We start from the raw sequence: 15,041 nt of genomic DNA on the forward strand, positions 1-15,041 counted from the left end.
AACAGCTTCCGTCGGCGTATTGTAGTCTCTTAAAAACTACATTTCCACTCGTTTCCAGACGGCGCGGTGGATTGTGGCACTTGTAGGAAAACATCCCGGTTAGAGAACTCCAACTCCCAGAGTGCACCTCGGGCTCAGCTTATATTATATTGGTTCATGGCGTCTGGTCGAGGGGTAAAGACAGGTCGCCTGCTGACAAACGGATAGGCCGTTGACTTTAACGGTAAGTCTCAACGGTTTTTTAGCTTTTGCGTCGAGAGTTTGGACGTACGTTGTATTTCGCGCTGATATTGAGCCGGTTAGCGGTGTGTCGCACACTAGATATGTTGTCCTAAATACACAACCGACACAAACCGACACAGACCTCCCATAACAATCACACAGCAGTGGTGCGTTCACTGACTCTGTCTTGTCTGTAGGTGTTGTGTTGACAGTCTCAAGACACCATGGAGGTGGCGAGTGTTACGGTGGAGGACGAGAGGCGTCTGACCCAGCTGAGGTTCGATGCCGCCGTCAAAGTGATCAAGAGTTTGCCCCCGGATGGTGAGTGACCACCACGGCGGTCTGTAAACTTAAATCCGGCTCACAGCAGGGCTTTAACATGCACATCAATGATGGGAAGTTCGTCTTTTTTTAGGGAGTCAGATCATTTGACTCCAAGAAAAGCTGGCTCTGTATCTCTCTTTGTATAGATGTTTACCTAAAACTTTATGGTATTGTATTTTTATTCTTATGTGTAGCACTGTTAGCCAACATCAATATCTTTTTTCTCTCTCTAATTATCAAACTAAAGACAGCAGGGCTTTAACATACACATCAGTGATGGGAAGTTCGTCTTTTTTTAGGGAGTCAGAGCATTTGACTCCAAGAAAAGCTGGCTCTGTGTCTGTCTTTGTATAAATGTTTACCTAAAACTTTATAGTATTGTTATTTATACTTATTTTTATTCTTATGTGTAGCACTGGTAATGTCCGTTTTCTCTAATTATCAAACTAAAGACAGCAGGGCTTTAACATGCACATCAAGGATGGGAAGTTCGTCTTTTTTTTAGGGAGTCAGATCATTTGACTCCAAAAAGAGCCGGCTCTGTATCTGTCTTTGTATAGATGTTTACCTAAAACTTTATAGTATTGTCATTTATACTTGTTTTTATATTTTTGTGTAGCACTATTAGCCAACATTAATAATATATTTTTTCTCTAATTATCAAACTAAAGACAGCAGGGGTTTAACATGCACATCAATGATGGGAAGTTCGTTTTTTTTTAGCGAGTCAGATCATTTGACTCCAAGAAATGCCGGCTCTGTATAGATTTTTAGCAGCGGTTAACTTCTGAACACAGTTATATATTTATTTTCTATGCAAATGTTTAACTCCTGCACATTTTTTAAATTTCTCTGTACATATTCAAATCCTGTGCAAATTATACTTTATTTTTTTATGAAATTCACTCGTAACAGCAGCAGGAAATGTGTAATATACACTAATAGAAGAACATTTTAAATGGCAAAGGGCTTCAGACTATACAATAAACAACAAACAAACAGATGAGTACTAAGTGGCTAGGTAAAGTGGCTATGATATAAATAATATTGCATATGGTAGTAAAAGGTTTAATTTCTAACTATCTATACTCTATCTACACACAGCCTGCTGTCAGCTATACTGCAACAGCTTGGTCTGCATTGGATTTAAAGGTCCTAATCCACTTAACCAGCAGTGTACAGACTCTTGCCTCTGTGCCAGCAGTCTGCAACTTAATACACCATCACAGTGCCTTCAAGAGAAACTGCTGTTTTTGCACATTTTCAGTACTTTTTAAAATGATCAAAGTATTGTTTCCCTCCAGGTCCCTTTCAGCCGTCCAATGACATGATGCTCAAGTTCTACAGTTACTATAAACAAGCCACTGTGGGAGCATGCGATATACCCCGACCTGGCTTCTGGGACGCCGTGGGCAAAGCAAAATGGTAACGACACAAAAAGAAATGCACAGCCAATCAGTGTGTTTTTCCTACACTGGCGTGTCGTTTATGGGAAAATATTAACTCTGTGGTTGTTACATTTGTCGCTTTAAAAGGATACTTTTCCTTCCAAGGGCGAGCTGAGTGTTTGACTTGTGCACGTTGCTCAACATGTTGCTTTTTTGCTCACTTTGACCTCGCCGTGCAAAGCGAGACGGGGTAAAAACTCTCTCCGCTCGTCTCCACTCTGTTTAGTCTCGGGTTGTGTAAGGTAATCTCTGGACTCTACTTGGAATGTAACCTCCTACACACTAGGCAGGACCGTTGTTTTTTCATGGTCCTGTTACATTGACGGGACTTACAAATAGCTCTCGTTACTAACAAATGGTTAAGTTTCTGTCAGCCTTTGACCCAAACAGGGTGGGAACTTCTCACCAGCCACCGCCCAAATTCTGTAACACATGAAGGTGACTGCTAGATACAAAATAAAGATTTATTACTGTGTATTTGTACATTTATCTGTCGGTGGCTTCACATTTTTAAAAAGTTAATTTCTCACCCTGAACCCAAAGTTAACAGAGAACAGGCTGACCTAAAATAAACTGACCTTATTGACAGAGCTGAAACTGGCACAGAGGCATTCGAGAGCAACCTTTGCTTCTTACTTAATAAGTAAAGTGATAAAAGTGATAAAATGACTGACTTTCATCATTCAGGGATGCGTGGAATTCTCTTGGAAACATGACAAAAGAAGAAGCAATGGTGGCCTATGTTGATGAAATGAAGCTGGTATGTTTCCTCCAGTTATTTCGACAGAAGATAAAACAGGTTTAATATGTACAACACCATCAGTTTGACCGTTTGTTGCTGCGTTTGTTGCGTAGATCCTGGAGGGTATGCCCATGACGGATGAGGTGGAAGAGCTCCTGCGTGTCCTCGGCCCGTTCTACGAGCTGATAGAGGAGAAGAAAAAGATCTCGCAGATCTCGGACCTGAGCACAGGTACAGAAGCTTTCTCCTCACCAGGTGTAACTCTTGTTTGCGAAGCAGCATCCGGAGCTTAACATTTTTTTATAATTTGCCCCTTGTCCGACGCTCAGCCCGTTTGACATTGTTTGCTAAGCAACTGGAAGGCAAGTACATCACCCCGTGTATATATGTGATGCTGCTGGCGTAGTTCTTTATGTGTCTGGTGTTGTAGTTCAGATGCTTTTAGTGGCTTTCAGCAGTCATGTCACACGTGTTGAATTAGATCCAAACTTAAGGTTATATCCTTTGTAGCTTCTCCTTTGTTGCTTACGTATTAAAAGGAGCATCGTCTCTTGGTATTTGTGTGATTGCAATGAGATCCATTTTGTTGCACAGGCTTTGGCACAATGTTGGGTTCAGCGCCGTCAAAGAGCGTCGCAAAGAGCATCATCAGAACGATGGAAATGAACGGCACCCTGGAGACTCGTCCTGCCAGGCTCAAATCAAAGGAAGTGAAGGAAATGTCGGAGGAAGAGGCACAAGAGGAAGAGGAGGATGAGGAGGATGAGGAGGAAGAGGAGGAGGAGGAGGAAGAAGAAGAAGAAGAAGTGATAAGGGAGGTCGGAAAAGGTAACAAACAACTCAAGAAACGAGGCCAGAAAATATTGTAAGAAAAAAAGTTTAGTTGATGCAATTTATTATTTTCTCAGACAAGAAACCAGCTTCTCAGCCAAAGAAGAAATCTTCAGCCAGGAGGCACAAAGCTCCCCTGGCGAACGGAAAAGTGGCCAATGGGGTCACCCATCTGACCAACGGGAGTCATTCAAGGGTTGCCCTGAAAGACGAAGGCTCCCAGAATGGTTCAGTAGGCGAGCCCAATGGTCTGCTCAACGGTCACCACACAGGTAAGAAACACTTATGAGTCTGACGGTGCGTCGCGTATGAAATGTTTCATAACCGAGGACTCTGCACTCGCCTCGCCCTCTGCACCATGTGATCAGATAATCTGCTAAGCTTCGTTCAGCTGTGGCAGAGACCGAATCTTAACACTTTACACATCAGCTGCTCCCAGAATAGTTTTAATGGACTAAAATAAGTGTGATGTTGAACTGGCACACAAAACCTCTGTCCTCTTTTTATCTCAGATCCCAGTGTCGATGTGTCCAGCCCCAGTCACCTGGCCAGTGACTCGGACAGCGAAGTCTACTGTGATTCTGTGGACCAGTTCGGCCAGGAAGAGGCAAGAAACCACTCAGAACCTCTCCCTCAGTTCTGTGGTTGTAGCTTTTAGTTCGTCATCGATTCATTTAATTTTAATGCGCCTCTCCTCTCCAGAGCTCGGAGCATAACCGCTCTCTGGACGACCTGGACGACGAGGAGAACCACGTCACGCCTCCTCTAGCGGAGCCGCAGGCAACGCAGGAGCTCCAGGAGGACGTTCACGGCACAGCGCAGGTCATCCGGTGCGGAGGGGAGGACGGCGAGAACGGTGGAACGATGTCGCAGAGGCAGAGACTGAATGCAGGCGTGCCGGACAGCTCAGTCAGAAGAGGAAGAGGTAAGGCTGTCCTGTCTCTAAATCTGCATCTGGCTGTCCTTTTTATGTTTATTTTTACACCTGCAAGGCAGAATTGTAACCACAAGGAGGACTTTGAAATCTGACTCCTGAAACATTTTAGCCCTCACCTGACCTGTTTTTCGTACCTTTGGTCCTGTACTCACTGTCATATATGTCTTCTATTTTGATAATCGATTAATCATTTGAGTAATTCTTCTCTTATTTCAGCATCTTCAATGTGAGGATTTGCTACTTTTTTTTGTCATATATGATAGTAAACATAAAGTAAGACACCAGCCTTGAACAATATTCACTATTTTCTGACATTATATGGGCAAAAATTGATCGAATAACCATCTGATTATTTAATAATGACTGCCCGTTCACGTCGTACGCATCGTGTGAACGTGTATTAATTATAAACATTGTTTTTTTAGGCTCCAAGTCTCCAGGCCCCGGCTCTGGATCTCTGGTGCCCATGTACGGCAGTGGAGACGGGGACAGGGACCGCTGGGGAGGAGCGGTGGCGCCCGGAGGGAGCCTGAACGAGCAGATCGTCGTGGCGTTGGCGAGACTGCAGGAGGACATGCAGAGCGTCCTGGAGAGGCTGCACACCCTGGAGGCTCTCACAGCGAGCCAGGTCAGTGGAAAGAAGAGTCACATGACATGAACAATGGTCCTGAATGGTAACGGAAAGTGATCCGACTGGTTGTTTTGTCAGGGAGAATACAAGAAAGAGACATTTTTAACACAGATTAGGAGTTTGCACTTTGTACCTTTCACTCAAACATTCACATGTTGATGTTTGCGGTTTCTATGACAACATTCCATTTGTTTGTTTTTATTTGTTTCAGGCCAGATCAATGGCTCTGTCTCCAACTTATCCATCGACCGCCGTGAACAAGAGGAGTCAGGTATAAAAGATTTCCAGCAGTGGGAACTACGATTATTTAAACATATTTGGCCACATATGATGAGCCACAGTCTCTGATTGTTATTGTTATAATTATTATTATTATTTTTTGAATTCTCAGAGACCATCCTGGTGGCCTTTTGACATTTCTCCGACCAGTCTGGCCTTCGCTGTTATATGGCCGTTTGTGGTACAGTGGCTCATTCGCCTTTACCTGCAGAGGAGGAGCAGGTATTCTTTTACACCAAAATATCAACATATCTACTATAATCTTAATGCGATAACCAATTTAACTCCTTAATTTTCTCTTTCTTTAACAGACGAATCAACTAAACCTGCCCGAACACCCCCGGGTGTAGACGATAAAGACGAGTCCCTAAATGTCTTTGGTCTGGGCTGCTAATGGCTGTAACTCCCCCCACACCTGCCTGCTTCAACATCCAGCCGAGTAATTTGCTTTTGCACTATGAAGAAAGGAACGAGCGCGAGGACGGCGTCTCCTGAGTGTGTGTGGACGTGGAATCAAATAGAAACATGAATGTACAGGCTCGCGGGGAAAGCTTTTCCAAGATACCACTGTACTTTTTTTCTCTGTAAGAAATGTTGAGCAGGGGGGAACTGTTGTGATGTCGGCAGCGGGTTCATAAACCAAGTAGCTTCTCAATAATTTCCACAGCTTTAAGGCTTTGTTGCACAAAAAAAATGGGCCTGACACTTTTGTTTTGAGCTTAACGTGGTTCTACATCTTCCCCTCCCGATTCACTTCCATTAGTTGCCCAGGCAATGCTGCTATAATAAAAAATGTTGTAATAACTGTAATAGTTTAGAAGGGAGGATTGAATGTATTAATATATTCATGTGAGATTCTTTTTAAATTCTGAGAATAAGTTAGTATTTATTGCTTTTAGCAACAGTTACGATGACGGCACGGCAGGCCAGATTTCAGCTGTAATAAGTGAGGTTTATGTTTAAAGTGACTGCTACATGTCGTGTATAGTTTTAAACGATGTCCATATCTGTCTCAGTGCTTTGGCATTGTTTTTATTCAAATATAGAAGAAGTGCCTCAACATCATAAGGTACATTCATTACTGTTAGGCGGCATTATGGTTTCCGACATTCACATATTGTAGCAGAGCTGTTCCAACGCTGGACCAAATAATCATTAATCATAATACCTAGTGAGCCATGAGGCGGTCAGCTAACGCGTCACTGTCGCTGTGTTGTTTACGCAGTCACGTTTTTTTCTATATTGTATAATTTTAACTGTGTGACGATGTAATGTTTGTACGAATATTGTGGAAAGATTTTGTGTGATTGATAAGTAGTCCTGAGATGTTTGCAACAACAGTTTGAGATCTATACAAATTGTATAAAAATAGCTGTACAGATCAGATTAGAATGCAGTATTTTAATTGCATTCCCATTTAATTGTTAATATAGAATATATATATAAAAATATCATATTTACATAGGTTTGCATCTGCAATAGCACTAATCTTTCCAGAGCCATTATGTTTTAATAAACAAATAATAAGTTTACCTTTCTACTGAAATGTACCAAGGCTTTCTCGCCCTCTCTGCCTGTGGATAGAGTGGTGACTGCATGTGATAATCTAAGCCTCAAATAAAGTTTTCATGAAGCATTTTAATTTGTCCAAAATTATTTCAAATAATATTATTTGAGATTGATATTACTTTGGGTTGATTGGTGTTACAGTTAGTCGTCAGTTGGCGTAGCTCTGAGAAAGAGAAGACGTACGTAAACACATGGTACATCAACCTGTGAAACCACAGCTTCTTGTTTTTATATTTTGGTGTTTGCAAAGAGGCGAAAAACAAACAAAAAAAGACATTTGGACGTAGCCAGGTTAACTGTTTCAAGTATTTGTGCTAAACTAGCCAGCTAACCGGCTGGATCTTCATATTTAACGGACACGGAAAGTGGAACTCTTGGCGAAGGAAGCAAATAATTTACTAAAATATCAAACTATGTTTTAAAATTGCACAATTCAGAAAACCCCCATGAAACAACAGCTTCTTGTTTTAATATTTAGATGTTTGCAAAGATGGAAGGAAACAAAAAGACTTTTGGACACAGCCAGACTAACTGCTTTAAGTGCTAAACTAGCTAGCTAAGCGGTGTTTCGGTTTAACCGGTTACCATGTTAACTGGTGCCCATTCAGTCGAATGCTCAGTGGTTGTCGTAGTTACGACAGGTGTTAAAACGTTGGTTTCCTCTTTCCTGGCTATCTATTCTCTTCCAGTTTCAATAGCTATCGTAACTACGACATCCATGGATGCGTTCAACTGATGGTCACCGGTTAACAGGGTCACTCGTTGAACCGAAACACCCGCTGTAGCGTAACATTTAACGGATGCGCCAAGTTGACTGTTTTAGCTGGCTTAGCTCTAAACAAAAACAGAGAAGTAGTTACATAGCACATAATAATCCTGTGAAACCACAACTTCTTTTTATATTTTGGTGTTTGCAAAGAAAGAAATTTAGATGTTTTAAGTATTTGTGCTAACAGGCTGTGGCTTAACATTTAACGGACACGGCAAGTGGAACTCTTGGCGGAGATAGCAAATTTCCCCAAATATCTGTTTTAAAGTTTTAAAAAGGAAAGACACAAAGTACATCATGTTACAAACATATTTTATTTGTATTTAAAATTCTTTTTTCTTCGACTGAACAAGATAAAATTTCACATGTAGCAGAAAGCTAAGTGAACTTATCTAAAAAAAGAAAAGAAAAATACAGTAGTGTGGAAAATGGACAGGAGATATCAGTTACATAAGAACAGCAAAAATACAGTCCTTGAACCTACTCACGTTAAAACGACACATTATTAACAAGATTTACATATAAAATACATTATCTGTGAATATATTAACATTAGTTTTTCTTCAGAAGTAAAGAGAAGTTCAGCAGACCTGCCCACCCGGCAGGGGAGCATTACAACGATGAACAGTGCAGCAAAAAAATGGGGCGTATCAGTACGGGAAGTTAACTTTCACATGAATTCAGATACCGTTATTCTGTGTTGGCTCTATACAACACAGGAATCAAAACCTAATATAAGATAAAGAAGTAGCAAGTAATACTTTGCCAGTAGAAATAAGAGAGTATTTAATGTGGTAATACTTTTAAAAGACATTTACTTTATACGAAACATGAACAGTCAACAGATTCAGCTTCTTTCTGACTCTTATGACCAGTGATTGCACGTAAAATGTTTAAAACCTTTAACAGAGAATCCATGTCAATACTGTGCTTTTTTTTATTTGTATGATGGATCTGAATTTCTTTGGAGCGTTTTTACGATTAAATCAAACGATTCATCGACAGCCAAAATGTGTTCGGCCTGCCTCTGTAATGAAACTCTGTAACTCTATAGACTGAAGCCAGACACGGCGATGTGCTGAGCGTTGTTTCTCGCCTCAAAGTAGGAGGTGTCGGTTTCGTCCTCTGGCTGAGGTATGAAGGGCATCGGCTGGTTCTGCAGGTTTTCCCAGTCCAGGCCCTCAAACAGGGGGTGACATTTGAGTTCTGGAGGATGTTCAAACAGTGATTAGCATGCACCTCCCATTTAAATTCAAACAACTGTACCAGAATTAGATCTATTTACAATAAGCTAAGGCCAATATTTAAATTTTATTTAGATAATCCCCTGATTACGGGTACTTAAAAATGCCACAAAAAGTTCTCATACACAATTAAATATTTGTCAGAAAGATTTGTTGTGCTTCTAAAACAAATCTTTGACATTAGTCCCTCAAACGTCCACTTGAGGCTGGCTACAGAACGAGTCAATCGCCATAAGTCCCCATGTTCAAACGTCCAACTTCACAGCAGAAATAAACATGTTTACAGCCTGGTACAAAACACAATAACTAATCTAATACAGACTGACAGGTAGGTGCCGTTACAGATGACTTGTTTGAGCAACCAGGCTTAATTCGGCAATTTTTAGATTAGCCATGAGGAAGCACTGCCAACGTGGTTGCGACCAGAGCCTATATGCGAAGGCCCAAGGAGCGATGATGTTTTAAAGTTTGAAAAAATTTATTTAAAAATGGTTCTCACCCTTTAAACCAGCTCGTTTTGTCATGTCCATCGTCAGGAGGATTTCAATCGCATTTCTTGAGTTTGCAGACAGTTCCTCCTCTTCCTCGGGCCAGGGAATATCTACAGACGGCAGCGTGGTATGCATCAATTAATTTGTCAATCACGTATTTAGTAGATTGGGTCTGGCTGCTCACCTCTGTTGAGGATATTCTGGAAGACCAGCTGAGGCGTCTCGTCATTGAAAGGCGGCACGCCCGTGAGGAACTCGAAGAGACAGACGCCGAGCGCCCACCAATCCACCATGAAGTCTGGACGACGGGACAGGGGGGAGGCAAAGAAAAGTCGCGTCAAGACATTTCGGACCACCGCTGGCTTCGAACACTACGACTTCCTGTTAGAGTGTGCACTAATCGTACTGCGGTGGCGGTGAAGCGAGTTAGAGTGAGGACGGAGGGGATTGAACTTCACGTTCCTCACAGCACTCGATTACTGAAGAGAATCATCGGGAACATACGGCAATAATTCACATTAATGGGATTTTAAATGACAGTTTTCATAACCTCTTTTTATTGGAGGTGAGAAAAACACTTAGCCGATGAATGAATGCTGCCACAAAGGATCACAGAACAGCTGCGATCGTGCTACAAAATGGCATTGTGCAACTGACAGGGAACATCGCCTTCGGCGTGTTCACGTTTGAACGGATAATGGAGCATGTCAGATCATTGGGATATTATTAAATCACACTTTGCATGTCAGTTACTGAATGTCAGAAATAAAGCGAGTGCCACAACACATCGACATGTGTCAGCAGTACCCAAAGTCTGCAGATTTTAAGAGCAGGAAACCCCCTTTGAAGCACGTCGACTGTCGACAATGTGTTAGTTTAATGTTAGGAGACAATCCCCGTTTTTGTAATCACACATTTTAAAAAAATAAAAAATGCTGTCCCCTTCTCTCTGATCAGGCCAACACAGTTTATTCACCAATCCAAAGGGGCAAGGACAGAAACCAGAGGGGAGGAGAGGAGAACGAGGGGGGTGAGAATCAGCTCATCTCCATTAGCAGGCTGGGGGATCATGCAAGCTCGCTTGCAGACAAAGCAAGATCGTTACAAACTTACCGTACTGAAAACTCCCTGAAACTTAAAGAAGAATGCCTGTCACTACAGGACCATCCAATATATACATTAAATACCGTATGACTGTGCCGGGCTGGGAATTTTGAATTTCCTCATCTTACCATGTGGTTTTCCCAAAAGAAGCTCCGGAGCCAAATAGTCAGGAGTTCCTAAAATGGGTGCACCTTCAACGGGCAGCGCACCCCGTCTGACGCTCTTCGGAGTCCTGAAGGGAGTGTGAGACGTCGACATGGGCTGAGGAGTCTGAAGCGAGAAGGAAACAAAAATGTGTTTTATGTCAATTACGATGCAGTTTGATACAGCACCAGCTACGCCCTGGAGAAATATCGCTGAGTCACCACGTTTTTTGGGGGGGAAAAGGCCAAATATTTCACGTTTTAGTCAGGCTTGTATTGAACTTGGAATTATATAGTTTTAGAGATGAGAACTTCTGTGCACAGAATAAAAACAACACTACAAGTCTGCGACCTTGCTGGCGGTTCTGCGAGGCTGTTTTTGGGCACGGTGGTGCTATTATTAGACGCTAACAGACTCACAGTGTCTGTGGTAACGTGCTGCTGTTTGGCCAGTATAATGTTTGCAGATATCCGGACACAATCCAAAGTAAAGGACAAAAGATCAGCAAAGTTAATTAATGTCTACCAAACCTCATGTGAACGATTAATCCAAGACTTGCAAAGACATTTCACAAAAAAAAAAAAAAAAAAACCCCACAAATAGAGATATCATGAGGATTCATCAACTGGCGACCAAGAACATCTTGATTTCAGATTTCATGGCAATTCATCCAATAGTTGTTGAGATATGTTGAGACACTAGTGCAAAGGCGTTCTATGGACGGAGGACCAATGTGAAACAATCTGTGGCTCGCTTTCAGAAGAATTGTGTCCTTACCCGACAGAGAGAGCTGTTGGAGCTGACCCTTCTCTGCACTGGTGTCGCATTGCCGGACGCAGAGTGATAAGAGGCTGCCGTGGACAGATCCATAGCCTCGACGGACCCGATGCTAAGTCGGGACACGCCCGACATGTTGGAGCGGTTAATGGAGCTGCAGTAGCTACGGAACATGACGACGTTTCGCGGCTTGAGGAACGAGGGGGACTGTGCGACGCCGCAACCCAGATCAGGGAGCCGGTTCAGGAAGGAACACTGAGATTCGCTTCTCCGGCCAAAGTTGCCAAGTTTTGGTGTTTCTCTGGAAGCGGCAGACGGAGTCTGTAGCGATTCATTAATGGATGAGTCTTTATTTCCCTCTTGCTCCTCAGATGACGGCGAATTCCTGTTTTTGGAAGGCTTGGCAGATGCACGGCTGTCAATGGTGAGAGACGTTTCATGCATGGACCCGTCAGAGTCGAGACTCAAGCTCCTGCAAACGTCACTGTTCCCAGTGAGCGGCGATGTGAAACTTGAATGCAACAAGTCTTTGGCTCCATCGTCAAACACGTCCTCCGTCGGCTCTTCCAGTTCACAAAACAGACTCTTGGCTACGGTGATGGGACTGGAGCGCATAGGGGCGCGGCCTTCATCTAGCCCAATCCCCTCTGTGGAGGCCATGAAGTCGCCTATTTGGATGCCGGAAAACACTCCAGTCAGTCCAGTGTGAAACCGCGCAGCCTCCTCTGGAATCTCGAAGCATCTCTTGTACTGCGCATTACTCTTCTTGGCTTGGATCTGAAATTGCTCTGGACTTCTCTCGACGTCAGAAAATGTTCTCTTTACAGCCGAGGCCGTCACGCAAGAATCATCCCGAGCTGCGGAGACAGTCCCCGCTTTGTTGGCGTGAGGTTTATTTTCAGTAACGTGATCTGAATTTGACTTATTTGAGATCGGATTGCTGGTCGCCTTGGCAGTGTCCGGTTTTGTGGGCACGCGGTCCTGCTCGGGCCCTTTGGACTCTCCTCTCCCCTTCTGTTCATTGGTGTGTTCATTTTCTTTCTGAAGGAGAGAAATAAATTATTGTCACAGCAAAGTATGAACAGCACAGGAGAACTGATGAAGACGTATGAAGAAAGTCCAATCCAAATATTTTAAACTACATCAGATCCATTACATTAAGTTACTCGATGTCAGATCTGAGGGTGCAACAAAGTTTTTAGGACACCCCTGATCAAAACGGATCATTTAAAGATCGATGTGTAGATTTTAGTGGCATCTAGTTGCTGATTGCAACCTTGTCACCTCACCCTCTCCTTTCTAGCCTGAAGGAGAAAGCTATCTAGAGCCAGTTTGTCCATTCTGGGATGTAATGATTCTTATTTTAAAAGGTCCATTATACACTAATAAAATCATACTTATGCATATTATATTCCATTTCCGCCATATTCTATGAATGGAGCCCCTTAAATTTGACACACCGGACCTTTAATAAATCATAAATTGTACAGTTTACAATCACTGACCTCCTCACACTCCCACAGTGGACTGATGCCACCTTCAGTGTCCGTGGTGCTGCCTGCACTCATCGTCTCAAACCTCTTCCTGGACTTCAGCAGAGTGGGAGTCAGATTTTTTGCCAAGTTATGAGGACTAAACATAATGGCGTTAGGTCCTGCAGAGACACACACACAGAAAAACCACCAGAGTTAATGTGTCTGACAAGTTAAACAGGTCCGGCATAGCCAGTCATTCCACTATGTTAATGAATGAAACAGATCACCCATTTTCCAGGGGAAGCGAGTCGGGGAGTTCAGCTGATCTTTCTTCATCATGGGAGAACCGAGAGAGTTGTTCTTCTGTTTCTTCTTGCTGCAGCACATGGGGCTGGATACAGCTGATGCGCTGCAGTGACGCTTGCCCTCTGCTGCAGGTGTATTCTGTGTATAACAGGAACAAAAGAAGGATCGTTACACAACATGTATGCATGAGGCATGCAGATCCGCGTCTCTGTTTCCTCCGTGCAAAATTAAGTCACTCACAAATCCAAGGGAGGTGATTAAGGAGAGGACTTGACCCGGGGTGCGGAAGTAATCTTTTTTTGGTTTAGCCAAGGAAGGAGTCGTCAGGATATCCATGAGACTCAGCTCTGACAGAGAGAACGGAGATAAAAAAATAAAGGAAAGTAGTGGTGATGGTCATGTTTGTTTAATGACAAGATGGGACTCCATACCTCTGTCAAGCTTGACCTTAGAAAGGCCAAAATCTGTTAATTTGATGTGACCTTCGTTGGATATGAGCATGTTGTCCGGCTTCAAGTCCCTAAAAAAAAAAGTCAGAATCGGGGTAAATGCCGTGTCACACCAACAGCGTTATAGACATTTAACGACACCTAAAAGAAACAGAAGTACCTGTGGATTATACCATGACGATGGAGGTAGTCCAAAGCAAGTGCGACCTCTGAGATGTATTTCACAGACATATCCTGGTCAAAATATCCAAAGATGTGAAGCAGAGATTTGACATCTCCGCCGATGAGGTACTCCATCACCTGTAAGCAACATTAAAAATAAAGATTTAACAACAGCTGTGTGTTTTATTTCCAGGAGTGCTTCCTTTAACCCTAGAACACTAACGTCGGGTGATTTTCACCCACACAATTCTTTCTTGCCATGTGATTTTTATTGTGTTGCTGCTGTCTGAGTAGCTTCAGGCTGCTCATTGATGTCATTAATGGGATGTTTGTTTCCCTCCTCCCATCTATGGTTTTTCAAGAGGGATGACTTTCACCGAGAGTGACATTTTTTGTCTATCTACAATGTATTGCAGAAAGACCAGACAAGGCTCACATGTCCCAGGAATGGGGTGTTCTCGTTAAGGATTACCTAATTTTTCAATAATTTTGAAAAAAAGGTTTTTTTAAAAAGGGTCCCCCATGGTACCTTTTTTAAAATTTTATGTGATATTGTATATTGGAAAATTAAAGAAGAGTACTACAATTTGGCATACAGTGTTGTACTTTTAATAATAATAATAATAATAACCATGATACGAATAATATTATTTGCATCATGGTCACTTTACATTACAATACTCTTTTTATACATCATGCCACTTTTATCCTCAGTTCTTGTCTGTTTTGAAGATTGATTGTGTAGGTTATAGATATTTCTGTCTGTTTATTGTGTTTTTTTTAGTGTCTTTTCTACTTGTTTCTAATCCTGTAGTGTATGCTACACTTTCCTTTGCTGTTGTAACAAATACATTTCCCCGTTGTGGGATAAATAAAGTATATCTAATCTGATCTAATCTAATCTTACATAAATTGATGAAAACTGTATTTTATCCGGGTAAAATATACCCGACGTTAGTGATGGTGTTACTAACTTTAACGTCAGTGTTCTAGGATTAAATAAATGAGTGTTACCAGGTAGATCTTGGTGGCCGTCTGCAGGGAGTAGAACAGGTGAACCACGAAGGGGCTCTTGCTCAAAGCAAGTGCGTCTCTCTCTGCCTTCATCTGGCCTGTCATGTTTTTATCCACCATGTC

The 15,041-nt window shown here is 42.4% G+C and overlaps 2 protein-coding genes across 2 annotated transcripts; one reads left to right on the plus strand and one right to left on the minus strand.

Moving 5' to 3' along the window:
* The first annotated feature begins 77 nt into the window (after positions 1–77).
* On the plus strand, positions 78–7,053 carry acbd5a (acyl-CoA binding domain containing 5a). The gene is made up of 13 exons (XM_010753219.3): positions 78–223; positions 420–543; positions 1,851–1,971; positions 2,682–2,754; positions 2,850–2,967; positions 3,331–3,564; positions 3,645–3,839; positions 4,080–4,174; positions 4,270–4,492; positions 4,930–5,132; positions 5,347–5,406; positions 5,527–5,636; positions 5,726–7,053. Exons 2-13 carry the CDS (start codon positions 447–449, stop codon positions 5,736–5,738), a joined length of 1,542 nt encoding a protein of 513 aa, XP_010751521.3. The 5' UTR covers positions 78–223; positions 420–446; the 3' UTR covers positions 5,739–7,053.
* A 1,747-nt stretch (positions 7,054–8,800) lies between these two features.
* mastl (microtubule associated serine/threonine kinase-like) lies at positions 8,801–15,038 on the minus strand. Its single transcript, XM_027274412.1, has 10 exons — positions 14,919–15,038; positions 13,903–14,042; positions 13,725–13,813; positions 13,534–13,640; positions 13,275–13,431; positions 13,018–13,166; positions 11,513–12,553; positions 10,720–10,861; positions 9,672–9,785; positions 8,801–8,958 (listed from the first exon to the last, which is right to left on the minus strand). Exons 1-10 carry the CDS (start codon positions 15,036–15,038, stop codon positions 8,801–8,803), a joined length of 2,217 nt encoding a protein of 738 aa, XP_027130213.1.
* Positions 15,039–15,041: the final 3 nt, after the last annotated feature.

This window comes from Larimichthys crocea, chromosome XXIII, assembly GCF_000972845.2.
Source record: "Larimichthys crocea isolate SSNF chromosome XXIII, L_crocea_2.0, whole genome shotgun sequence".
In the NCBI taxonomy this organism is placed as follows: Eukaryota; Metazoa; Chordata; class Actinopteri; family Sciaenidae; genus Larimichthys; species Larimichthys crocea.